Here is a 27,741-nt window from a genome sequence, read left to right on the forward strand (position 1 = left end):
AGGAAAAGAAGGCAGGCTTTCAAAAGCTACTTCAGCCCTTTATTTAGAGAGGTCTCACAGGGATGATGCTGCAGCGATCCTGAGCTGGCTGCTCCAGGAAGGCTGCACTGCTGTTCCCCACCTGCACACCAACTGCTCTCACACTGGGACACCAGTAGAAGCTACAGGAGGTCACTGGTGGGGGCCCCAAGGTGTGCCACAGCACCGCACCACACCCCTCCCTGTGCCATCTCCTCTCCCACAGGCTGGCAGACCTGCAGATGGGCCTTTGCTGCACCCAGTCTTACATGGTCTCTAAACACAGAGCAGATGAATAAAGACCTTTCCGATACAAAACAATGGGGCATTTAATTAAAACCAAATTTGTTTTGTAGTTCTATCATTCTATTTTGTAAAAATATGGGGGACTTTTCTTTCTGAAATTCTTACAAAACCCACTGATTCAGAGAAGACTGGAATCTGAGAGGTGTGCAATTATTATCAGCTACTTCATATGAGGCAAATATGCCTCTTCACTGTGCATAAGGGCATTATTCGCCATGGTCACACTACACAGCACACTGCAGAGAACAGCTCTGGATTGACAGCCCCAATATTCACATCTTTTATTTGCATTAGACCTTGAAGCATTTCTCTTAAATAACCATCTTGGAATATAGAAAACTTACAGTTCATATGAATAATAAACGTTCTATGTTGTCTTTAAGGCACATATTTCTATTGACGTGTCATTTTGGTCCAGAGAAGCAGTTGCATTTCAGACACCAGCTATACAGGTAACTGGCAGGTTGGTTTGTTGTAACTATCCTTATGACTGTAGACTTCAACAACGTGTATGGAGTTCACCGTCTGCAGTTCAGTGTTGTGTCTTGGCACCATGTGTGCCCCAGGTGCACCACTGCTCTTGGCTACCTTCAGCAGGTCACTGCTGTCTTTGCAACACCCAACTACGACATCCCGAGTCCGCTCTTCCTGGGACCTGTAAGCACAAAGGGAAAAGTTATTTCTGTTTCATTAATTCTGGCGAAGGTACAGAATTTGTGCATTTTATTGGCACATCAGGTGTTTCGCAAATGACTTGTGCTGTAACATAAAGAACTGCTTCTCCCAGCATCAAAATCAGTTGGCAGCAACGGGGCAAAGAGTTGTGTCTCTGTAAAAGCCTCAACAAGACCTCAAGTACCTTTTTGCTGGGTACCAACTGAGCACTGAGCACCCCATAACCTGCCATCAGGGAACAGAAGCTACATGGGGTAATGCTGCACACCTTGCTGCCAAAATAAAATCTTCTGAGATACTTGCTGTTGTGCACTTATTTATTTTTTTACAGTATAAGGAACTTAGTTCCATCTTCTTGAGATGGTAGTCAAAGGTCAAAATAAAAATCAAATCAAATCAGCACATAGACAGAGAAGGACTGGAATAAAGTTTTGCCTGGGCCAACAAAACAGCCTTTGAAAAAAAAAGTATTTGCAAATTGTTCTGCCAGAATTATAGCTCAAGTCTTGTTATGCTGGTTTTAGAGCAATAAGTAAGTCCACCTGGGCAATGGTCATCCCACTCTGATGTTTTCCCCTACAAATGTTGTGAAACACTTCAATTACCCACATTCCACCACTCAGGAACCCAAACTGGCTAAAACCGTACTTGGAGAAGAAATATACTCCTGGCTTAGCAACCCATTCCTCCCATTTCAGGAACTATTAAGCTTTCATTGACATCTGCTGGCACAAGGTGTCTAGAGAAGCTGTGGCTGTGTCCAAGGCCAGGCTGGTTGAGGCTTGGAGCACCCTGGTCTAGTGGAATGTGTCCCTGCCCATGGCAAGGGGGTGAATGGGATAGTCTTTAAGGCCCCTTTCCATCCAAACCATTCCACCATTATGTGGTTCTATAAGTGTAGGGTGAGACAGCAGGCACCTCTCTTCCCTGCAATAGATTAAACCCTGAGCACATCAGAGGGACAGTGAAGCCAGCAGGGTTTCACTTCAGCAGAGGATGAGAAGAGCTATTAAGAGGGTTGCAGTGGCACCCAGGGACAACTGTGCAGGCAGTGGGCTTTGCTGTGTGCATGACCCTCAGTCAGACACAGTCTTCAGTTTGCTCTCTCATCCTTGGAAGCTCTGTACTTTGTCCCGAATAAGCATGACTGTATTTTCAAGCAGTTCAACTTTCCTTAACTCCAGTTCCCAACTGGCTACTTCAAAACACCACAGCAAGAGGATCAGAACCCTTCTCTGCACCCTTACCATAAATATAAACCCGCCCTGGGTGCTGCACAGCCAAGTGCATGATGCATTTGACAAGGACAGCCTTTATCTGACATATAAAATTTGGAGCTCCCATCAGGGGAGAAGAATAGCCATCACAGCATTTGTCAGTGGGATTTAGAGGATTCACAAGAATATTTTTCTGTGTGACATGAGAGCTGCTCCTTGCTGGAGGGAAAACACTGTTAACAGGACATCCGAGATGTGTGAGAACGCAGCCACAAAGCTGCCTGGTGCTGGCACTGCATCTCAAAACAGCTTTTATACTAGAGGGTGGGAGGGGATTTTTTCTTGCTGTATGCCTAGTGGCTTTGTACAAGACCCTGGGGTAATCAGGAAAGCATTATAAAAACAATAATAGCAGCACTATTGAAAGCACATGTTGCTGTACATACCCCCTTCGAGCTCTTGCAATGACAATTAAGGCTCAAATTCAGAAATAGGAGTAACTTAAAAGCCAGTTTATCCTACCCTTCTAACGGGGCCCCAAGGTGAAACCACAGCTCACTTTCCCTGTCTCAGCTTTCTTTGAAACCTGCATGTCGAAAGGTACTGGGAAGATGTGAGCCTCTGAAAGGTGGTGGTGGGGAGCACAGAGCACAAGAAAAACAATAGGTAAAAAAAGAACAACTCCATGAATAGAAAAGCTCGAGGCTGGACCAGTCACAAGGAAAAGCAGGGAAAAGAAGGGAAAGGAAATCTGCTCCTCTCCTCTGCTGGGTCTCCTCCCCTTCATGTTGCCATGCAATCAAACATTTCGTGTAGGGAACTGTATCAATTCCATACAATTGTATCAATGGATGCTGTATGTGATGCAGCATTAAACCCCACAGTGATGCTGAAAAAGCTGGGCTGCCTCTCCTGATGGCATGCTGGCTTTGTGATTTTTTACAAAACCTTTTCAGTTGGAATTCTTTGTTATTGGATTGCCCTTATTTGCTTTTTGCCAGGTAGAATGGTAAAGCATCTTTTAGCCAGAAAGGTCTCTGGTACAGAAATTTCAGCGACTAAAAATATCTTCTGTGGGAGAATATACCAGCCTGCTTCTCTGCAGAAGGATTTTTTCTTCTTGATAATATGCTCCAGCTGTGTGAATAGCTGAAAGGAGGACTTTAACCCTACTGAGACATGGGCTTTTCCATTTGACTAGCTTCTGCAGTCAGATCAGCTACTTCACAGACAATGAACTTAGAGTTGTGAAAAATAATTCACCTCTAAACAGTCCAAATTTGGAATGCTCAACTTCTTCCAAATGCTTCCATGCTAGACAAAAAAAAAAAAAAAAAACAAAACAAAACAAAAAAACCACACACACCAAATTTCTTTGATTCTCTTTAGATTGCGTTTTTGAGCTGGACTACTTTTTTTTTTTTCTGGTTGTCATCTTACCTGACAGAGAATGAAAAGGAGCTAGTGTACAGCTACATTCAGTTCTCCTGAGTATGGAAAATGCTGGATCATCAATTCTCCCTTACAAAAAATCAGCACATCCCTTGAGTCAAGGGAATATCTATTCCAGAACAGGTTACAGGACTTTTACACTGAAAAGCAGAGCAACAGAGCCAGGGTGTGGCTATTTCTGACCATCACTAGGAAGATAATGCAAACTGAAATGAGCTCTCTCAGTGATTTCTTTACACTTGCTATCTGTGCTGCACCTGGGATGGTATCTTCTACACATGCTGATATATAAATAGGTTCCAAAAGAGAAGTGCCTGGTTTTTTAATGCCTCTTAATGCCAGAAGGGTTTGCTGTTTGCTCTCACCATGTTAGACTAGCTTGTGCATATTTTGTCAGACCAAAAGTGGTTCCAGTTGGATTCAGGATCCCATTTCTGGCACAGAACATTTCCATTTCCTTGTGTTTTTATAGAACTGATGGCTTCACTTACAGAACAAGTGTAAATGCTACAAACTGCTTAAACAAGCACAGGACAGCCCCCTTCCTGAATGGATGCTTAAAATGTAATTGATGTACATTACAGCAATGGACAGGACAATTCTTTACAGATTTAAAAATTGGCAATGGTGTTTATCAGAGCAATTGCTTATTTGTGTTTTCTCACCCTGTACTCCTAGAGCAACAGCTCTGCTAAGGCTGTTGCACTAGTTTGCTGTGAAGCTTTGCCTCCTTGCTGAAAACTGAAGGCACTTTTTAAGCTCTGTCATTTTGGGGGAGGTTTAGGTTGGATATTGGGAAAAAAATTCTTCACACAAAGAGCTGTCAAGCCCTGGAACACCTTCACCTGGGGAGCAGCTGCAGCTGACCATGAGCAGTGGGTGAGCGTAGCCCTTGTCAGCATTAAGCTAACCCCGCTCTTCTTTTGGACACCCATTTCTTTAACATAGCATCTCAGTGACCTTCACCTCCATCTCTCAAACACTACTAGCAGCTGGCACAGAGGAAGGACAGCTGCCATTAAGTTTCTCATTACTGATATTTTACCCTGTGCCTGTCACGAGGCAGAAGACAACCTGCTGTCTCGGGCAGATGGCTGGTCCTAGCTCTCCCACATTGCTGGTTGCTGGGATGGCAGAGGGCTGTTTGTCTCGGGAGGTGAGTGCCCAAGAAGTGCTCCAGAGAAGAGTTACTGCAGGGTCAAGCATTATCCTTCATCAGAAAATAACTGAGTCAAAACTAACCCATCCCGGTACATCTTGCAGTCAGGCTCCGAGAGCCATCGCCAACGTGCTGACAAGCCCTCTGCCCAGCAGTCCTCCTGGGGACTGCTTGGAGGCTCATGGACATTGTTCTCCTCTAACTACGTGGCCCAGGGCTGCAGCTAATCTCCCTTCCCTAGACACAGACCCTTGTTTTCAGCTAATCTGGCTCAAACTTCTGCACCACAGAGAAAACTGCTATCTCTGCTCCCTGAACTTCTCAGAAGCAATGCTGGGGGAACACCTCCCTCCCAGCAGCACCATGATCTGAAACTTGTTTTTCCCTGCTCAACATTATGGAGTGTTTTCAATAATATAATAGAGTAAATATGCTGTAAATACTTGCAGCTCTGCATATAAGATCTTCTGCTAAAATTTGGTATGTTCATCCTCATTATGATTCTTTACATCCAAATGAAAGAGGTGGTATATGCAGTGATGGCACTCTGTAGTTAATGATCCCGGGTATTTGTACACATATTTCTTATCACTTTAAAGCAATTTATTCAACCAGAAAAGCAGTCAGAATTAGGATCATTATAATTAAAGCAGTTGCCACTAAAATTCAATGTTTCCCTGCAAAACTACATATTCATGATGTTTGTGATATGCTTCAAACATGAGGGGGGAAAGTTCTCATTTTGTGGCAGCCAGGTCCAGAAGAGCACAGTGGAGCCCCTACAGCCACACAGCTGGGCTTCTCTGTTATTTATAACCTCTGCACATCAGCACTCTGCACCCACATTGTGCCACTTCACTGCAGCCAAAATTATCTTGCCAGCATACTAAGGCCCCTCTTTAACTGGTTAGTGTTTTAATCCTAAATTTGTCTGTAAACCTTTATTTGTTTTGTAAATCTGTATTTGTTAATACTTTACCTGCTTGAAAGAATTGAATTTTTATTTTATATTGTCTTACCTAAAAGAATTAGCTTTTTATTTTATCTCTTCTTACAGTATTTTGACCCTAAAGTATGGAATCAAAATATTAATCTCAAAATCTATTCAATTAAGTCTGAAAAGTAGCATGACCTACATGCTTTTTCTAGTCAAAAATAAATTAAGACATACTCAAGAGAGTCTTCTTCAAGGGTGGAGGAGTTCTTACTCTTCCAGATACTTCGTGTGCTACAAGAAGCAGCAGAACAGTTTCTTTGAGAAAAGAGAGAAAGCTATCATAAAAATGACTGAATTTGTCAGGCCCCCACCCCCTCCCTTGTCAGACATGGGCAGCATTCATCTCATCTTCCCCTTCTAAGTGGGCTGCAGAGCCACTTCCCATGGCTGGGCTGCAGAAAACAGCATGTACCACAGCCCTGGAAAAGGCAGGGAGGAGAAGATGTGTGCTTCTTCAGACAGCTCCTGCCTAGAAAAACCAAGCAGGATCGCTGCTGTGCTCGGAGATCTCTTGATGCATTGGGAAATTCCTCCAAATATCTGAAACCTTAACACAAGAGGATAGGGTAGGTTAGAATAGGGATAGGGTGCTGATAGACTACAGTAGACTAGACTAGACTGAGATATCTCAGTGGAAGGGACTCACAAGGATCATTGGGTCCAACCACCTGATCCCTTTAGGGCTGACCAAAAACTAAAGCTCGTTACTAAGGGCATTGTCCAAATGCCCCCTGAGCAATGCCAGTTTGGGCCACCAGCACTGACCCACTCTCCACGACCCTGTTCCAGGGTCTGACCATCCTCTTGGTACACAAATGCCTACTCATGTCAAGCCTCAACCTCCCCTGAGGAATCTTGGTTAAATTCTCTTTTGGTTCTTGACCATGGATATGCAGAATTATATAGAATCTTTCCTCTGGGGCTGCCTGCCCTCAGTTTTGCTGCTGTTTTCCAACCATGCCACATGCCTGTATTTATTTCTTTGGACAATCAGTACAGTGGTTGCACCCAGGTTTAGAGATTTCCTCCAGGCTGCCAACATTCCCATCTCACACTGGAGGGGAAACGGTACCACAGCAATCAGGCAGACAGGTAATGTGTCCTTCCATTCTGGTCCCCCCAGCACAGCCCAGCTCCATGTTTGCACCTCCCCAGTGCCTGCACCATTCTCCTGTTTCCAGTAAGCCAGATGGACACAGGATGAGGAAACTTAGCCTAATTTGTTACACACACTAAAAAAAAATCTTGCAAGTGAAATACAAAACCGACAGGCCATTTGTTGTCTTCATGAAATCTATCAGCAGAAGTCCCCCATCTCACCTTGCATGTCTATTCATTTTACAGAATTAAAGAATAGAAATCACTTGAAATTACTTGATTAAACAGCTCTTATTTGAGTGGAAAAAGGGAACAAGGTATAAATAAGGAAGGGTCCCATCTGTTCCAAGAGCAATTCCAGGTTTTATTCAGAATCACCTTTAATGACACTTCCATCTCTGATTACAAGCAGTGCCCACTCTCCATATGCAAAACAGCTTACTTTTGGCTAAGGGTGCACAGACTGATATACCTGCTCTCATAGCTGGTTTTAGCTCTGGTTAATGATTAGCCAGGTTCCCATCAACTCATTCAAACCTTTATTTAACAGCCTTACCTGTAGAAGCCTTGGTTATCATATGCCATGTCAGTCACATCACCAAAACCAGATGTATTCCTGAGTTTCTTACTGTTGTTGTTATTGTTTCTTCCCTTAAAACCAAAGTAAGCAGCTTGCATGTGCTCTAGCTCTTCAGTCCTCAGCTGGTACCACAGCTGCATTTCTCTGTGAATAAACAAAGCAGTAGAAACAGTTTTGTGATATATGGCTGTACAGCTGAGCTGTTATCTGACCACAGACCTGACTCACTAGAGTTTAAATCTCATTCCAGGTGTACTGAAGAAAGCACTTAAACACGTGCTGAAATTCATGTGTAGACTTGCAGAGATTTAAATAACACCCTAGGATAGGGAGCTCTTCAATAGCATAAATATTATTGTGTAAAATAGTGTTGTTTTAAGAACTGCCCAGCACTCCTCAAAAACAAAAGCAAACAAACAAGAAAATGAGAACGATTTTCTTATGAGCACCAGTGGATAGTTCAAAGGAACAAAACTCCAAGAATTATGTCCATTTGATCCCGTGTTTTTCCAGATTACACGTCGCAAGAAAAGTCATATAAGGTGGGATGATGTCAGTGTTCTAACGGACCTTCAACAGTGACATCAGGCCACAACCTGCTGTGTGTGAAAAGACTTCGTATCATCTCCATTTTATGGGATAACTTATTTCAGGAAAAAAAAAAATTTCTGTGACTTTTTGCATCACTGCTATTCTTAATGTTTCCAAAATCACCAGGCAGGTTAAAAAGATATTTACTTAAAAATGGAGGAGACGGGTAGTGCTGCCTTTGTTAAGCACAGGGCATATTCCCCCACTGTCAGAATTCTCTTTTGGAAATATTCAGAGCTGTTTTCATGCTGCTCTCTGCAACTCTAAGGCGAGAAAAATAATCCACCATTTCTTTTCTTGTTTTTAAAAGAAGTCTAAGACTCACAGAATCACAAACTCTCTCACTGGCTGATGGGAGAAGATCAAATGTGAGAACTGGCGATGCTGATTTTGGTCCCATTTCTGTCTTCTTGGGATGCAATCCTGCTCTTTCCAAAGAAAACAGCAGCCACACTTCCTCAGCAGGACAAGATCTATGAGGAGGCTGAATGGTGGGAGGACTTTCAGCAGCCTTCATCCCTTTTCTCTTCAAAATACACATGGATGTGGCAGTTCAGCTGTGAACATGGTGTTAGTGCTGTGTTGACAGTTCAGTTTAAGGGTCTTTTCCAATCCTAATGATTCTATAATTCTATTAAACACAAGTTGGTACTTCAAAGATCACTGCACACCATGCAAGGCAGGTTTGCAGGCAGAGATGATCTCCCAGGTGACCAAGTAAGAGCCAAAAGAAGCAGACATGCAGATCTCAGAGCTTCAGGCAAGGTGAGGAGATCCACTCTGCTCCATAGGTACAGGTTACCTCATCTTTCAGATCTGGTCTAAGAGACATTTACTTCATTATTTCCTCCCCAAGAGTTCTCATTTTGTATTAAGTTATCAAGCCTGCAGCTTTTTGTCAGATTAATGATTTGTGCATTCAGAAGTCAATCCACTTTTCCACCTCCATTACCAACAGAAATGCTGCCACTCCACCTCACAAGTTTTGCACAGGGTTATGTTACTTTTTCTCCCATGACTTGGACACGTTGTACATGACTTCAGTTCTTTCTGACAGAAGGGATAAGGTACACAATGCCTGCAGTGCCCCCAGGTTTCTCCTTGGAGCTGGGCTCTGTTGCCAATGGGATGTAGCAGCTCCTTCAGGAGACAGGGAAAGAAGCACAAGGGAGCAGGGAATTGACAAGGTCTCAGCAAAAGGAATAATTTTACAGCCTGATGACAGAATCAGGTCATTGTGTCCAGTGTGAAGGGCTTTTCTTTGGTAAGAGAAAAATTATCAAGTCATCACAATAATGAGAATGGCTAGTTTTTACAAAACTTCATTTAAAATAAATGAAAAACAAGGACTGTGATATGAATAGTCTTATCAAAAAGAAAAGTGGCAATTCCAAAAATGTCAATTAACCCTTCATTTCAAAGCAACTTATTTCATGCTACCAGTAAAAACCTGAATATTATGATTGCCACTAAGGACTTTCATTTTTTGACACAAAAAAAAATCTTTTAAGAGAAACAGAAAATCTCTATTTTGGCTACACTTGGATTTCAAATGACAGGAGTTCCCCCTTCAGCTGGTTCCCACACAGCTTCAGATAAATCACAGCTCAGCACAGAAACCTTCACTACTGTCTTCCCCAGTCTCCCTCCACTCCACTGGAGGGCCTGGTGGGAATAACCAGCAAGAAAAGTGAGACGGAAACCAAGATCCTGTGGAAAGGTTTCTGCAGCAGTGCTGAAGGTGGATGCTCTCATGGGCAACAGCAGCTTGGCTCCAGCCTACAGGTAAATGTGCTCCTGCTGACACTATCCACACTGAGTTTTTATAATGAACTGGACTGAAAATTTGGCATTTTCCTGTTCCTGTTTATAATCCACTGATTTGTGCTGCAGACAAAATCCTCCGTCCTTCAGCCGCATGCTGGGGCAGCTTTGGGGATGCTCTGCAGATGGTGAGGCCTTGGATGGCTCTGACACAGGGAGATTCCATTTCCCAGCAGTGTTCAAAGAAAGAAAGGAAAAAAAGAAAATAAATGGAGAAAAGGGGAAACACTGCCAATCTTCAATAACTTGAGGAGAGCAATGCTGTGCCAGAAAATAAGATTTGTGTGTTCAGCTCCTGCATAATCCTGGGTAAATCCCTATCTGCCTAGGCCTGCTGAGGTTATCTGATACTAACAGACATCAGGAATTTAAATACTCTGGAATTCCAAGTTCTTCTATGCCTAAAGCCTGACCTACAAATTAAGGATTTTAAGTAATTAACATCATTTCAGTGCTGCAAGCAGCAAATCCCTTGAAGCACTTGTTATCACAGCAATGGGGTCCATATGATGTACACTCTTATACTGTTATTAAAACTGTCTTCTTGACATACCTTTGAGCTCTCCTCCTCTCACTTTTCTTCGCACACTTGATCAGACAGCAAGTTAAGAAAGCCATGGACATCAGCAGAATGACAGCACAGCTCACAATGGAGGCAATCACTGCCACCTTAAAGCCAAAAGTCTCGTATTTTGATATGGCTGCAGTAAAGCAAACACAGAAACGATTCAAAGATCAGTTCATGAATTTATCTTTCACATTTTCATTAAACCACACTGAAACCTGCCTGCTTCACACTTGTGCTCAGTGAGGACTTTCACATTACTATGTGTCAAGATACCAGAGATTCTTGGCTTCAGCTTTGACCATATGCAAGCCTCAAACCGGACTATATAAAAATCTCCTGTTTGTAAGTTACTAATAAATTGTTCACAAGCATTTCACCACTGCAATTAATTAAACACAGTGCCCTTAGCACTGCAGTAGCTCAAAAGCACAAGTCTGCCAGCAGATCAAATGCAGATGAGCTGCAGACTCTTTATTAATAAGGACTGAAGCTACAGAAATGAATACAAACATGGGTAAATGAGCTTAAAGAAGCCATTTAGAGCAAGGACAGTTCCATGCAATTACATCCTCTTTGCAGCAAACAACAGGTCTTCCTCTGTTTGGGGAAGGATGGAGTATGGAAGAAGTGACATGCAGGGCTGAGTGTTCATAGGGATCTGAAGCTGGAAGTGAATTATTCAGACAAAAGGAGGAGTAGGAATGTGATGTGGCACAGCTAACGCACGTCTCTCATAATGCCAACTCACTTGGAGCAGTCTTGCTTCAAAACTCAGCTAGTTCTCCCAATGTCACAATGACCAGCATCACAAATGGTTCAGCTGAGCTCCACACAAAGCATTCTATTTCTGCAGCCTCTAGAGGAAGGATTTATCTCATTTTTTTCTTTTATGGGATCTCCAAAGAAGAGGTAAGAATAGCTGAGTGTGGGAGAGAGCACTAAGTGTCTGTAAGAGCAATGTATCCAGTGGGGATTTGAAATGACACAAGGTCTAAGGCACCTCAAAGCTCAGAGGTACCAAGATTTGCTTGGGTCTACTTCTGGTCAAACTATTAACAACCTTATAATAAACAAGCAGAAACACAGCTAAAAGGTAGTTAATGCTGTTGTCATTCAGACACTATTTCTCTATATGGTGAATTTCCCATGCAGCTGCAACAACCAAGAATTGTTCAAAAAATATCACCATTCTTCTTTTACAGCAAAAACATTGTCAGAAAAGACTGCCAGGACATAAGAAGTTCACAAATATGCTTGCCCATCAGTAGGTCATTCCCATAGTGCTGGGGTGATTTATGATGATGGTCTATTCCCTGATCCTCTGCTTTACGCCCCAAAATCGTTGCTGTGTCTTTAAGGTGGGTCTGGGGGAAAGGGGGAGCCTTGGGTTTTTCAAAGCTGGGTTTTTCAAAGCCTCACTCTCCCCGCGTCTGGGAGCTGTGGTGCAGTCTGGGTTTTGCTTGGCTAGTTTGGGTTTTTTTGTTAGCCCAGGCGGAAATTTGGTTGGTTTTTTTTTTTTTTTTCTTTCTTTTTCCTGGGCTTGGAGAGGCTGCAGCAGCAATCCTTCAGCTGCTTTTCGAGGTGAATTGGACGGTTCGGTTTTGGCCCAAGATCAGGGAGAACAAGCACCAGGAGAAGAATCGGCCGGGCCCCGCGGGAGAGAGGGGCTGCTCCTTTTTGGCCCCAGACCTGGGAAAAAGCCCGGACCGGGGAGGGAAAGCACACCTGCTTCCCCTCTTGTGTCTGGGGACAAGGGACCAACAGCACAGATGCACCGGCTTCCCATCTGTGCGTGCCAGCTGCTGCGGGAACGTTTTGGTTTTCTCCCTGAGGCAGGACCTGGTGCCATCTTTCTCCCCAGCGGCCGTTGTGGCTTTTTATCTTGCTCTGGAGTTGTGGGTTTTTGTGGATTTTTTTTTGTTTTTGTTTTTTTCTTTTTTTTTCCCCGGGGCAGGAGGGTGTGTGTGTTAAGGCCTGACAGTTCAATATCTAGCATTTATTTACTTTTTCTCCCGTGCCATGTGGGCAGTCTGTTTGTCAATAAACGATTGGTTTTTTCACTTTCATCCACTAGTATTCATTTCTTATTGGTGGAAAGGGATTGTTGGAACCCTTTTTTTTTAGAGGAAACACTCATTCCAGAGTGTTTTTCTCCTAAACTTGTCTCTAAACTGAGACACCCATACATTCTCTAAAGAAGCACACAGCTTTTAGCTAGAGGCAGAGTTATTCCAGGCGCTACCAGTGACATGAGATCAGAGATGAATCCAACAGAATCTCTTCTGTGTGTCGTGATAATGGCATGTCAGAACATATATGGAGTGGAATTACCATCAGTGGGGCAACTTTGAAGAAAATTTAATTTGTCTTTTCCTTTGTATCTAGAAAGAACCCTAACGTTGCAGGATAGGCAGGGCAAAATGAAGGCACCCCGTCCCAGAGGGAGAGGCACGGTTTGGGAAGAGCCTTACGCTTGCAGGAGGGCACTCCGGCTGTCCACTGCGTGCCGTTCCCTTTCCAAACGCAGGTGACGATGTCCGGTCCCTGCAGCTGGAGCTCGGCCGAGCACCGGAACGCGAGCACGGTGCCCACGTCGGTGCCGCTGCCGCGCAGGACGCGCAGGGAGCCGAGCGGCGGCGGGAGCAGGCGGCGGCACTGCCCTGCGGAGCGAACACACAAACAAAAAAAAATAACTCAGCGAGGCGTCCGCTGAGGTTTTATCGGCACCACAATGTGAATCAGTCACAGTTAATGGGCAAAACAAACGCCGGACCTCGGGGTGGCCGATGCTGGCTGCTCTGCCAAGCATCAGCCCGCGGCTACCCTCCATCAGCGCCATCCGACAGCTCCTCTGCCTCACCCCGGCACAGAGCAACTCATGTTGTGACATTATCTGCTCACACTGGTACACGCTGAACACTAAAACAAACAACAACAACAACAAAAAAAAACAAAAAAAACCAACAACAAAAAAAAACAAAAAAAACCAACAACAAAAAAAAACAAAAAAAACCAACAACAAAAAAAAACAAAAAAAAAAAAAAAACCACAAAAAAAAGTAATTTCTGAGTAGCACGGGCCCCTGTGAATCTCTGTGTTGTTGGATTCTGATTAATTCAGTGCTCAGGCTGGCTGGGAATATTCATTACGTGCCTACCCCCACACAAATTTCCAAGATCTACTGAATTGATCGTGCAGTTCAGCCTACTTGGTAGCATCTTGGCATGATCTGACTGCAACTTCTTATCTTTACAAAGCACTGCATGTCTGGTTGGCTTGGCTGAAAGGGGCCAGCAGGGTCAAAACAATAGGGAAGAGCATAGAAGGACATACACATATAACTTATCTCCCTTTTCAAGTGACAGAGTCTGCTTTATGGTAAATCATTAATTTTTAATAAATTTTTGTTCATTCCACTTTTCTGTTACTTTGTTGTTTATACAGTTGCTCTTTGAGCTATGGAGCAGTTCTCCCCTTGGGCACCTCATGTTAGCCTTTAACTTCATACACTAGGTTTTATTGTCACAACATTCCTTGTTCAGCAATTTTAAACAAAACTTTCAATGAGAGGTGATTAAAACAACATATAACATATGGATGACTTCAAAGGTAACAAATACTTTTTCTGAGTCTGTATGTGTGCTTTGACAGAATCCAGAAGCTAGGTTATTTTTAACATTCACAGAATACCAGCACTGCTTCTGCATCAGAGCCCAAGTTCCCTGTTTTTCACTGGATTTCCAAACGACTTGAGAAAACTCAGAGGCATAGCGCTGCAAGCACTATGATGGCACACACAAAAATATTAAAATGGGGAAAATACATTTTCCACATCTACAGGCAAAAAGAAATTACAGCCTCCGTGAGAACATCCTGACAGAACCACATGTTGTGAGCAAATCTATTTTATTTTGAATGCTAAAACTCTCCCCATGTCATTACTGTTGTTAAGCCCCTAGATCGTACCGCAGCAGGCAGGCATCCCACCTATCTATCTCCAATTCATGGTCTTAAACTCGCTGTCCCTGGAAAACAAACCCAAAGGAATCTCAGGAAAAGACCAAACAGAAGTCCCAGTGACAATTACTAGGCTAATCTACTGAGTAAATATGCACCAAGCACTAGCTTTTAAAACCACAGCTCCTTAATTCCATGCTGATTATTTCTGTTTGTTTTGCCACTTCTTTCAGCCACTTACTACAGCAGCAATTGGCCTCAGTGAGAGCAAATATTTTCTATAGGACTGGTTTCTTTTCACCTCTTCCTGACCACATCCCATTCCTGGAACATACAGAATGTATTGAACAATTCCTCCTCACTCCAAATGAGTGTTACGAGTTTGGGCTTTTCTTTTTATTTTAATCACTTTAATCACTCTGTGGTTTACCATGAGAATACACTGTCCTAATCTGCAAAATAAAGATTTTACATATAGTTGTTTGTTTTTTGTTTTTTATTTTTGTCATTTTACAATTTCAAGGCTATTTTTAGACATCAAACCACATTATTAGAGTCCACATTGGTGAATCTTGTAGCTGGACAAGATGCAAAAAGTAACTAGAGCTGAATTGGACTTGATGCACACCTGCGAGTTTACCTGGACTCACTGTTCACTCTTTGTTCTCCAAAGAACAAACAATTTGGCACTGGATCCTTTCTTTCAAAACACATTTCATTTAATCCAGCACTGACCATCCTGAGTAACACGTGCAGCTGTAGCTACTGGAGTGTTTTGAACCTTCCCTGCCCCATCCTTGCACCATTCCTCAGCTGTGGGCTTAAAATTATTTTTGCTCCACTTGAGCTCTACAGAAATGTCTACTAGTCAGTATCCCCTGAAAATGTGGGTATTTCCATGCTTTGCCCTGGCTGAACAGCATCAGGGATCATGCCCAGAGGATCTTTCCCATACGAATGTATTTGGGACTGGAACCTCTCAATGAGAGCTACACATCCAAAACCTTCTGTACCTGAGCTGAAAGTTGATCAACAACTTCATGTACCTGCACTTGTGCAGAGGAGAAACGCTGTTCTTCTTTTAAAATATGCTGTTCTTCTCTCAATACCATTTCTTCCCACTAAAGCCAAAAACTTAAATGTGTCACTGCTTTTTGCTTTTCACAAATGCATTTATTGAAATACTCAGATGGAGATTTGCCAGAATGATCTTCTGAAATTTCAACCAAGCTAGGATTAAGCTTCTCTGCATAAAATTTGCCCTAATTTTAATCATTAATTGTCTTCTAAAAATGCTTTTGGAAAACTTTCCTGTGAGCTCTAGTGTCCTTCACTATTAGCTACCTGTAATGTTTTTGCAGTTGGCCATGGCATTCACTTTTCTGCTGGGTTAATTTTACCCTTACATCTCCAAAGAATCATGTTTAAGTAAGCTTCCATCCTTATACTTACATAAGCAGATGTTCCATACAGACTTCTTTTTTAATACTCTTCAGGCATGTTTATCATAATAAATCTGCTATAATCAAGAATTTAATTACTGTTTTTATTAATAGAATTAATATTATTTTTGTTTTCAGCTGAGACTGGTGTCTTATGCTGCATTTCTGCCTGGTAAAACACAAACATTTGTGCTGACCAGATTTACATTTTGATTTGTATTTCTTTTCTAAATATCTAGAAAATGTCATGTTCAGGTCTTGGTTTGCATAACTGGCACCCCGAAATCTAAAAATGAAAAACTGTAAAATTGAATAAATCCCCCAGTTAGAGAGCTGGAGGCCCTCTGCTCCGGTGACAGGGTGGAAGCATTGGCATTGCTCAGCCTGGAGAAGAGAAGGCTCAGGGGAGACCTTAGAGCCCCTTCCAGTGGCTAAAGGGCCCATGAGAGAGCTGGAGAGGGACCTTGGAAAAGGGCCTGCAGGCACAGGACAAGGAGGAATGGCTGAAACAGTACATTTAGATGGGGTATTGGAAAGAAATTCCTGGCTGTGACGGTTGGGATGCCCTGGCACAGGGTGCCCAGAGCAGCTGTGGCTGCCCCTGGATCCCTGGCAGTGCCCAAGGCCGGGTTGGACAGGGCTGGGCGCCACTGGGACAGTGGAAGGTGTCCCTGCCCACGGCAGGGGTGGCACTGGATAGGCTTTGAGGCTCCTTCCATCCCAAAACCTCCCGTGATTCTACAGTTCTATGGTTCCGGTTTCTGCAGCTATTTCTGCAGTTTTTTGTAGAGCGGGAGCTGATTTATACAAACACAATTCTCAGCTTGGCCTCATGCTGAGAGGACATCCAGTGTTCAGAAAATCTCTGAATCTGATGTTGCTGTCTGGCAGTGCAGAATGGCACTGGCTACTACATACAGGTAATTGCATATGAGAAATAACTGTTGTCAAAGTAAAGACAGACGCTAAAGCACAGTGTCCTCCATAACCTCTTAATTCACACAACCTCTGCATTCAGAAATAAACACATACATCATTTCCAGGCAGTGAAAAATAGAGAGTAATGTAAAAATAATCCAAAATATCTCTTCTCAGGTGCAGCCAGGATTATCTGTATTGCAAAACTGATTTGTCAAAAAGAGGAAACATATGGTTTCACTATCAGCAAGGTGTGAGTTTCTGTTTGCTGATAAGAAAAAGAAATGAGAGAGCAACCTGGGCATACCTGCCTGGTAAACATTTCCTGTGCTCCTTCCACAGCAAAACAGTGAGTAAAATCAAATAAATTGCACAAGTATCTACCAAAATTATCTAAACTACAGAAGTAATTACCTGGAAGCATGTTAGCAAGGCTGCCACTTGCTGTCTGTCCAGAAAGAGAGCGATCCATGTCTTCACCTCATTATTCCCAGACACACAAAGGTCACCCCTATTAAATTGTTTTTCTAGGGCCAGTTCTTATAAGCCCTCGAAAAACACTTAATACACCCAAGGATAGCTCAGCTATTGCTTTGGGGGCATAAAATAAGCAGGATGGCTTCTGCTGCGGTGTTAGAAACAAAAAAGGTATAATAAAAGGCAAAATAACAACAGAAAAACTCGAGCCAGGTACAGAGGTCTGCTCCTGGTAGAAACACTTCACAAAAGCCCCTCTTCTCTTTTGTTCTGTTCTTTTCTATCTGATGGTTCAGGTGGGACTTTTTGGCTTCTATCCAATTAGATGTTCTCTAGTGTTTGGTAAAGTCCCTGAGGCCCTATGAGGTGGCTTTTCACCTAACATTTGAGACAAACTTCTGGGCTTCTTTCTTTTTTGGGGGACAAAGGTTAGTTTTGCCACTCTGTCATTAGGGGGCACATTCCTACACACCCCTTTGCATTGCTTACTGTTGGCGATTTAATACCAGTAAAATATGCTGGAATAACTAGATGCCAGAGAGAAACAGAACACTAGGCTCTATCAACCCTGTAGAAAATAAACACACCAATATTATTGCTGCAAGTCTCTTTTCCTACAGAAGAACACCTCAGGAACTGGTGTCCCTGAAATCACAGGCATTTTAAGCATCCAGAGCAATCTCACAGAAGAGCTCTGGGAAGAGCTCACTGTGTTAAAAAGCAAAAGAAAAGCAGCTAAAAGTGAAATGTGAAATAAAGAAGATGTAGCAAAGAATCTTGTATAGAGTGAAACTCTCTGGCCCTGGCATTGGTCTCCTCACCACCATGCCTTTAATTTCTTGCAGAGCTGGCCTTGAGTCCTGTCGGGCTGGGCTTTTAAACCAACAAATGGCCACCAGGATCTGATCCTCCCATGAGAAAATCCAGATGCTGGCATGGCTTTTGGAGAAGTTAACATAAACATGATACCAGACCTACAGTAAAAGAGCAGGGTGAGACCCAGGCTATAGAAGCTGCAGAGATTAACCAAGATCCCCAGCTGTGCTGCAGTCCCTGGGAAGCTGCTGTGGAGATGTGGGAAAGCTCTTACAGACCTGCCTGCCTTCCAACACACAGATGTGGCTCTATGAAATCACTCCCTGAGGGAAGCTTTGAAGGTTCAGATGTGGCACAAACCACAGGCACCGAAACTCAGCCCTCTGCACACCCATCAGTGCAAGGACCACCTGGGAGGCAGGGTTGGGCTTGGCCACCACTGCCCTGGGAGCTTCACACCCCAAATTCTGATGGGGACCTGCAAGGACTGAACAGCAGCCACAGGACTGCTCCTCTGGGTCAGTCGCATAGAGGAACATCTGGACAGCTGCAGAGGGTAAAACTTGCAGTCACCTAAGGAACTCGTCTGTCACAGCACAATCTGTCACAAAGGAAATGCAGCTTATTAATATGTGGTTCTGGCACCTGCCTCACATCAGCATTTCTGAATGAAAGTATTTCCCATAAAACATTCCGTGTTTCTATTGATAAAACTATTTTTAAAGTGTGATAGAGGGAACCCAATATCTGATGATTCTTACAGGCCACTACTAAACATTCGTAAAACACTTTCAGAAAAGCTTGTTCTCCCATTAATATGTAATTTCCACACAATTAAGGAGAGCAAAAAGGTTTTTAAAGAGAGTTTATTTCTGTGTTTGCAAATCCAAGCTCAAATAAGCTCTCTGCTCCTACCTCTGTTATAGCAGATACCTCAGGTTCACTCCTACCCACTTCCTTCATTTTATTCTGTGGTCTGTTTTGCAAGTAAAACTGATTTTTCAGCACATGTAATTTACAACATGCAAGGGTTCAGGTGCTGAGACTCCCACATCCATCACATTTTGGGCAGCATTGCTTTCATGGAATCACAGAATGGTTTGGGTTGGAAGCACCCTTAAAGTCCATCCCATTCCATCCCTGCCATGGGCAGGGACACCTTCCACTGTCCCAGGCTGCTCCAAATCCTGTCCAGCCTGGCCCTGGGACACTTCCAGGGATCCAGGGGCAGCCACAGCTGCTCTGGGCACCCTGTGCCAGGGCCTCACCATTCTCACAGGTCACCATGGGACCTGCAAACATGGGAGTCCCAGGGCAAGTGTGCACTTTACCCCTGCCACCAGGTCCCTCTGTTCTCAAACAGGTTTTGGTGGGCGCATCCTTGCCGGCGCCCTTCACTAGGCCAGTGAAGTCTGTGTGTTTATAATCTCAACTCTCACCACTATTTTTTCCCAGTACTCATGAATAATCTCTGATTCATTAAAAAATTGTAACATTTCTGCAGAGGGTGCAAAGTGATCCACTAGCTGGAAAGCCAGCCACTGCAGAAGCCAAAAGAAACCCCAGATGTATTTGCACAGGGAAAGCAGCCATGGATAGAGGAAGGGTGAAGGATGCCCCACCAGAGAAGTGGACAGCACAGAGGTGGTGTGCTGTCCCATGGGAAGCCTCCTGCAGCATCCCTGGAGGAAGGGCAGCATCCCTGCATGTGCACTGCCCACCCTCAACACGCTCCTCTCTCCTCCACTGCTCTGGCTGCTGCAGGACACAGAGCTCAGCCTGGCTGCATATTTGCCTTGCCTGGCTCTGGGTTATCTGCCTGCACCAACTCTTTGATCTGGCTTGTGCACAGTGACACGCACATGCTGGGGTACTGAACAGGGCTGATAAGAGCAGATGTGCCTGGATGACGTGGCCAGTGGCCTCTTGCCTATGTGCAACACTTGCCAGACTGGGCACAACCTCTGTGAATGGCTGGGGCCACATTGCACTGACCTACCCTGACCAGAAAAGTTCTCAAGGAGGAAGGGTCCAGAGCTGGACAAAAAACATTTCAGTCACTAAAAATCCATCCCCAATGTGAAATTTTAGGTGACCAGATCTGCATGCTGCTTGATGGTTATATATTAATTTTTTGCCAAAAAAGCTTAAAGCATAGGAATTGCACTTCCACAAAGAACTGATTTGCAAAGAATATAGAAACTTTTCAACCCTTTATCTTTGAAACCACTTTCCTGTTTTAAAACAGATGATGGAATATAGGTTTGTTATTTTTCATGGGGAATTTCCAACCACTCTGTTAAGCAAAACAAGCCTGGATGCTGCAGACCTTACCTGCATTCCCTCCCCCTGGCTGGCCCACTTTGGCTTCCCTAAGTCTTTCCCAAGAGCAATCTGAAGCTAATCCTGTCCTTGGTTTGCTGTGTTAAGCTGTGAAATGCGCACCACAGAGCTCTGACCTAGCATCCACAACTGTCAGCAAGAATTTCTGTGAATAATTGATTTTTCAGACACCAGTCTAAAAATGTTAGAAATAGCATGCCTTTTATTTTGGTGATAGAAGTCATTAATGGGCTGAGAAACCAACAGCCAGATTTAAAACCCGTCTCTGTTGTGTTATAATTTTTTTATTTTTCTTCTCTCCTGGTTGATTCTTTTCCTGACAGAGTTTGGCTTTCCTATTCTGGGCTTCACACAGAGAAACATGCAGCCAGCAGCTTGGCCACGGCCACCAGAGCAACCTGCAGACTGCTCGGTGAGAGCCACACAGCATCCTGCCAGGAGCTGCTTGGGCTTAGCAACGTTTAACAGCACAAGTGAGCAAACACACCGGCTTTCAGCCTCCCTGCACACAGGAATTGCTGCAAGACGGCATGAAGACTGACAAGTGTGCCAGTATAAGGACCAGGAACCAGTGCACTGTGTTTGCTTTTCCCCATTTAAAAAGTCAAGGACTGCAGGTGAGTTATGCACAGAATGACAAGCAGCTCGAAAGAGCAGAGATGGCAGACCCATGTCCTGTCCTTCCTTTGTACATGGCTGGGGAACTCAAGGCTACACCTGAGAATTCAGCTTCTGGGCTGAAACAGATTAAAATGAATGAAAACCTTAGTCCTAATTGAAATTTCTGCAGGTATTAAGAATAATGGGCCAAACACCAGAGCTCTCTTGCCTGTGCAAAACTGACCCTGCTTTTGTGGGGCACCACTACTTAGAGCAAAGTAGAACTCCTGTGTTCAGTCCAGATGCCTCTTTTGACCCAATCAACTTGCAAAGATCTTGGAAATAACTGTGGCTGTAAGCAGAAACCTTCCTGGGTGTAATTCTGCTTTTACATGAAGGCACAGATTTCTGCTCTTCTGAACAGGAAAAACCAAACCCCAAAACGTGCCCTTTGCACCTCTCTGAGCTCCCACAGGCCAAATCATCCCCCCAACATGCTGTTCCCAGCACACACATGCACTCAGAGAATTTTGTACACCACCCCTTCACCCTAATCAACTTCTGTCCCCATTTTGACCTCTCCTCAAATTCATTCCCAATCAAAGCTACTCTCCTTAGGAGTCTGGAATACATGAGCAGCATTGTGACTGGCTTTATTTAGTCTCAGAAATAACAATGGAATAATCTCTCCCAGGTCTATTGGAAGAAAGGCAAGCAGTTAACCCATCCCTTTCCCCAACACTGCTTCTACCAGCCACCACCACTCCTGTGTGGGCTGAGGTAGCTGTGACTGCTGTCCCCCCAAGCAGCTACTGACCGCCCTAAAGATGCTGCTGGGCCACAGGGCCTCTGCTCTGCTGCAAAGGCTCATTTGTAATCCAGGCACCAGCTCAACCCCATCCCTGAGACCCTCAGCAGACACAGGAATTGATTTATTTTGGGGAGCAGTTGCTCAAACTGCAACTTCTGCATTTCTCTCTGTCATCTGACAACCAAACGAGAGTGGCTAACCACTAGCATTGGGGTGCTTCTTTGTTTTAAGACTGACTTGTGATTTTTCAAATTTCACTATTTTGGATCCAAAGCATTCAGCTCACCTCATTCATTAGCTGAAATTCAGAAGTCTACTAACAGTCTGTCTCTCTAGCCTAGGTAATTTTAGAGTAGCTAGGACGAAGCATTGGAGAATACCACAGGGAACAATCTTGCACTGTGCAGGACTCAGAAAACCCAAAAGCTCTCTTCTCTTTCCATTTTGTACTGTACTAATGCTTAAATGACAAGCACAAAAATCCTTCCCTCAAAGCAGTATCAATGCCTGGTGCAAATGCCTAACCACCCAGATTAGCTCCTTGCACTACAGGAGATAAAGCCAATTAGCTGACATTCTGCAACTGTCACTTCTTTTACGTTACTTCATACAAAGTTTGACTTTGAGCTCATGGGAGAACAAGAAAGGAGAAATAACCCTGGGGAAATTAATTACAAACCCATATATTCCAAGTTGTATCACCTTCTGCCCTGTGGAAATGGAAATTGGGATCCATGTTTTCTTCTGCAGCCTAAAAACAGAACCACATCTGAGGATCACAGGGACAAGGTGATAAAATTCTATGCATCTGTACTGCAGAGCAGCAGCACTCCTGGCTTTGAAGAACAACTTTGGTTTTGCTGTCCTGGAAGAGCAACTGTAAGTTCTTAGTAACATAACTTCAGTTTCTGCACTGCCAAGGAAACTCACTTCAGAAAAAAATTAAGTTGCTCACTGTCCTGGTTTAGGACAAATTAGGGGAAATCTCCAAAAGGGATCACAACAAAAGAACAGACAGCTTAAGTCACATCATAGGTACATCCACCCTGGTACTGGCATCCCACCACGGCCATAACATCCAGGCTACAACTGAGCCAATACAGGCTGTCACGCCCCTATCCTCCAGCAAACTGCAACTTCTATCTGTTCTAAGCAAGAGACCCCATCCCTTTCTTTCAGTGGTGTCTGCTAGATAATTCCTTCCGCAGCTAGGTCTGAATAGAGCATTCACTGCAGCCTGCAGCATTTCCCACCTCATGAAACCTCTCCCCTTCCCTGGTCTGGAAAGTGGAGGAAAGCAGAACCACAACTACAGACAACAGCCCAGCAGTGAGACCTGGGCTGTTGTGTAAATTTTTACTAATTTAAAACCAGTCATGATGAGTGTTTCTGCCAGATCCTGCACTTATTGTCCCTCTGTCTGTGGCTGCACTGATGTGTTTGTCAATCCACCTCTATGTTGGCAGAAGTATGTGCTACCTGGTCTGAAAGAGCTACAGGATGGTATTAAGGAATAAGAGGAATCACAGCAAAAAAAAAGGATAACCTTGGATAACTAGAGGGCCAGAGCCTCCGACTTCAGCAACATAAGGACTAAAAATAATGATATGCCTTTGTGCTCCTCTCTCTTTTTTCCTGTTCCACCCAAAAGATCCCAGTATATTCTGGGCAGCTTCAGAGGCAGCAGGACCTCAGTGGCATGGGCTGACAACAGCACCCTGCTCCGTGGCGATTCCCACAGGGCAGGGGAGTGCTCAGGTCACCTGGCACAAGACTTTCAGGGTCTCAGAGGCGTTTCCAGAGAATTTACCGTGTCCACGGAGCACTACCGCAGCACGGCAGTGACACTGTAACAGCCACAGGACAGAAGGCTTCTTCCCAGCTCCAGACATCTGTTGTACTCTTCCCCTGCCCCGTGCTCCTGCCCTACACATTTACTGACCTTCCCTCAGGGTAAGCCAGGCTCCCACAGCTCCTCAGGGAAGCACATTGCTGACCCTCCCCAGTCAGAGGGTGGGATCATTCTCCCTGCTCCTGTCAGTCCTTCAAAAGAAGGCAAGACCAGGAAAAGTGCAGGGTGTTTGAATCTCACAGCTGTTCTCAGGAAGCTCTAAGACCTCTAAATACTACAGGCATCAGGGCTGTACTAAGGAACTTCCTTTAATTTCTCTCTCATTCATGCGTTTATTCAAATGGAAATCCTGCCACATATTTTTCATCCTCTCAAAAGGAACATGTGAGGGAGTTTATCTGTGCAAACCTTCATTATCACCTTATTGCTCATGATCTGAAATAATGTAAGGGGGTACTCAGCATCAAAAAGGATCACCAATAAGGACATGATGCAATACTGTACAAATACCGTGCAACAATTGGCAGCAAATCCTAATGTATAAATAACATGGTCACATTTAGATGAACAAGAGTTTAATTTAAAATCATACAAGTAGCTATCATTTTAGCTGTCTAAACTGCTTAGGGTTGCCAGCAGTACATCCACCTGACTCAATAGTTCCAAATGGGTTTTTGCGAAGGTGGAATTGCACCATGGAAAAGCCCCATGAAGCAGAAGAGAGGGTGAAGAGGGTGAAGAGCATGAAGAGGCTGTATCTGGCTAAGGTCTGGCAAAGCTGCGTGGCTCAAGCATGGCTGATGATCCTACAGCCAATGCAGCACAGCCAAGCCCTGATCCAGCATATTCCAGATTAGCACCTTACTGAGAACTCCTGTGCCACAGTTTTGGTGTAGTTGGCTTGGAAAAAAAATGGTCTTTGTGGTTCTGGCTGGACACATGGTTGAAAGGAACCAGGTCTATAGATATCCAAGGGATTAACTGAGGGTGGATTTCTAACTTGAACACCAAATAGTTTTTGGCAGATTTGCTTTTCTAGATGTTTTGCCACAGACCTACACAGAGCAAGATTAACCTACACAGAATCAGAAAGGCTGAGTGTAACACAGGACATGCCACTTCCAAAACTCCTTATAGTGTGGGCAAACCCAGCCCCACAAGACTCTGACACATCACATAAAAACAACCAAATATACATTATTTTAAAAAAGAGAAAAGTCAGTAATTAGCAACACTATCAGGCTAGAGCAACAGAGTCTACCCTTGTGTTTGAATTAATTCTCTAAGCACATTTCCCAGAACTTGTTTTGCATTTTCAAATTAACTGATATATTAAACTCAAATTAAACAGTCAAGCACATTCAGAGGATACAATTTAAAGCATTGCTATGCTAGTAGCCCAAATACATTTGCCAGTTTCTATATGCACAACAAAATCAGGTCATTAATGAAGTCTGTTAGAACTTCACGAGCCAAATAAATCGCAAGGACATGAGAGAACAGGCTGCACATGAGAAGGAGATCCCTGGATTTTAGCAGCACTCAGCTCTGCTTGCATTGAAGCCAAAGAAAAGCCCATCTACTGTGTGATCTGAAGAAAAGAGGAAGAAACCCCAGCAAGAAGCAGGCCACCACAACTGCACCAAGCTCCAGCATCCTTCCATCTCACCTGGGTCCTGGACTCCAGAGGTGGCTGTGGCTGGGAATACGCATCTCCTGCTGCCCGGGCCAGCAGCTCCAGACCACGGTTCAGCTCCCTCCAGGCCCAGACACCCACCAACACCACAGCCCTGTGCAGCGGACATCTCCCACCAGTTCAGACCCTCTGTCACCTCGCATTATCTCCAAATTATCGAACCCACTTAAGCCAAAGAGGTTTTGAAAGGACGTTATGGTCTATGCAATCGAATTGAGTAACAAAACTCCAGGGAAGAGAAAGATAAGAAGGAAAAAGCTTTGATTGGTTTCTCATTCCACCCCTCAATGCATTACCATATTCCATTAAAACACTGATACCTTAATTTCCTTCCCAGCCTGGTGATATGCGCCCAGGAGCGATGTCTCTGAGAGCCAGCACTTTCCATCCTTGCCAGACACTCCCCTCTGCCCCCACGCACTCGCCCCCTGTGCCCGTGGCCATCCCAGCGACTGAACCCCAAACTTCTATCACTGAACCGCAGCGCCTCCTCTTTGGGAGCAATCACACCCCACCACCCAGGGCCCCAGCAGCCCCGGGTGAGCCGCTCGGACGGCTCCGGAGTGCGGCTGCCGTGCGCAGCCCTGGCGGTGCTCGGCCCTCCGCCCGACCCGCACTCCAGCGCTGGCCCCGCTCGGCGCCCCGAGTGCAGCCCTGGGAGAGCTGTTCCAGGCTCGCCGGGACCTGCCGGGACCCCCCCGTGTCGGGGTGGCTCCGGGACACTCATCTCGAGGCGTGCCCGAGAACTTCAGGGTGCGGATCACCGTCCCCTCCGCGCTCCGCGCCTGCCGGGACCGGCCGGAGGCGGCACGGAGCGGGACGGCAGCGGCGGGGGGCTCCGGAACCACCCGGCGGGATCTGCCGCGCCCCTCCCCGGGGGCATACAACACCTCTGTCCAGGGATACCGCAACCTGCCCCGGTCAGCCCGCATCTACGCGGGAGAGATCCTGCACCCTGGTCGGGGTTTGCCGCTACTCCCGCTGGCATACTCCCTCCCCTCCGCTGCGACGCAGGCGGGAACTTGTGCGAGGAACGACGTGGGACCACGCTCGTACCTGTGTGTCCGCGGGGGCCACCGCTGTCCCGCCCTAGCGCGGAGGTGCGCTGAGAGTCCAGCCCGGGTGTGCTGGCAGCCGGCATGGCTCCGCCGAGCGCTGCCGAGTCCCGCCGCGCCGAGCCGCCCAGCAGGTGCACCGCACCCGCACCCGCCCGCCCTCCGGGGCCGGGCCGGGGGGAGCAGCGCGGCACGGCCCATCCCGCGGAGCCCCGCCGGGCGCCCGCCCCGCGGCCCCTCCGCGACACCCGCGGGGCGGGGCAGGAGGGGCAGCGGAGCGAGAGGAGGGGCCACTCGGGGCCGGCGCGGCCGAGCCTCGGTGCCCGGGATAGCGCCGTGCACTGACAGCCCCGGGCCTTGGCCTGGCCCTTCCCCGGCCCGCGCCGCACCCCACGAGCGGCCGGGCGGGGATGGTGCAGCGGCCGCGACGCCCGGCAGAGACTGCCTGCCCCTCGCTGCCCGCCCTGCCGAACCTGTCTGCTGCCTGCCCTGATTCCTGCCTGCCACCCACCCGCTGCCTGTCCTCCTCTGCTGCCTGCCATCAGTTCCCGATGCAGCCAGGCTGGTGCTCACAGCCTGCAGAGCCTCAGATACCCCAGTCTGGTTCTCGTGGGTCTGGTCTTGCAAACACAGTATACTGCTCTTTATGTGGTTATATTCCAGGAGCAGAATCTCTCACATACATCCAGTTTATGGTCCGCAAAGTTGTGTTTGTTTTCACTGGGATCTGCAACTAAACCCACTGGATGGTTTCCAGATCCATCATCCTCTCTGGGGCTGGGTGGCACACACAAACATGCGCAGGCTACTTGGTGAAACCCAAGTGCCTTGCACACGCTGTGTGTGTCATTTTGTGCTTATCACATCCTGGACATGTCACCCCCTGCCACTTACTGCCCTTGCAGCATTACCACCGTGAGTCTGGGTCTCAGCAGTGTTCGTTGAGATCCTTGATTTGCTGACACTGGCAGTGGATCCAAAAAAGGCCTTTAATGGTCTGCACTGTGTGTCCACAGAAAACAAGAGGAAGAACTACTGATTCTGTTGAAGAAGCTCTGTGTGTTGGTGCTGAGCCTATAGTCTAGGGCACACACCAAACACTGGTGCTATTAACACTCTCTCCACACGTTATACCCTCTCATTATTTTTTTCACCTTGGAAGTAGAAGGAAAAAATAGTCTGCAGGAGCAGATTAGAGAGAGATTAAATTCCAATTGCACCAAACCCAAATAGACTGAAAAACCTCTTAAGGCTCTTCTGGAAACATCAAATGGAGCAGGATCATGCCC

The 27,741-nt window shown here is 45.5% G+C and overlaps 1 protein-coding gene across 1 annotated transcript; it reads right to left on the reverse strand.

Annotated features, from left to right (window-relative positions):
- SUSD3 (sushi domain containing 3) lies at positions 1-26,994 on the reverse strand. The gene is made up of 6 exons (XM_041399605.1): positions 26,454-26,994; positions 12,957-13,145; positions 10,471-10,618; positions 7,479-7,646; positions 5,999-6,055; positions 1-979 (listed from the first exon to the last, which is right to left on the reverse strand). Exons 1-6 carry the CDS (start codon positions 26,992-26,994, stop codon positions 769-771), a joined length of 1,314 nt encoding a protein of 437 aa, XP_041255539.1. The 3' UTR covers positions 1-768.
- Positions 26,995-27,741: the final 747 nt, after the last annotated feature.

Source organism: Onychostruthus taczanowskii, unplaced genomic scaffold (assembly GCF_017590055.1).
Source record: "Onychostruthus taczanowskii isolate IOZ18803 unplaced genomic scaffold, ASM1759005v1 scaffold166, whole genome shotgun sequence".
NCBI lineage: Eukaryota > Metazoa > Chordata > Aves > Passeriformes > Passeridae > Onychostruthus > Onychostruthus taczanowskii.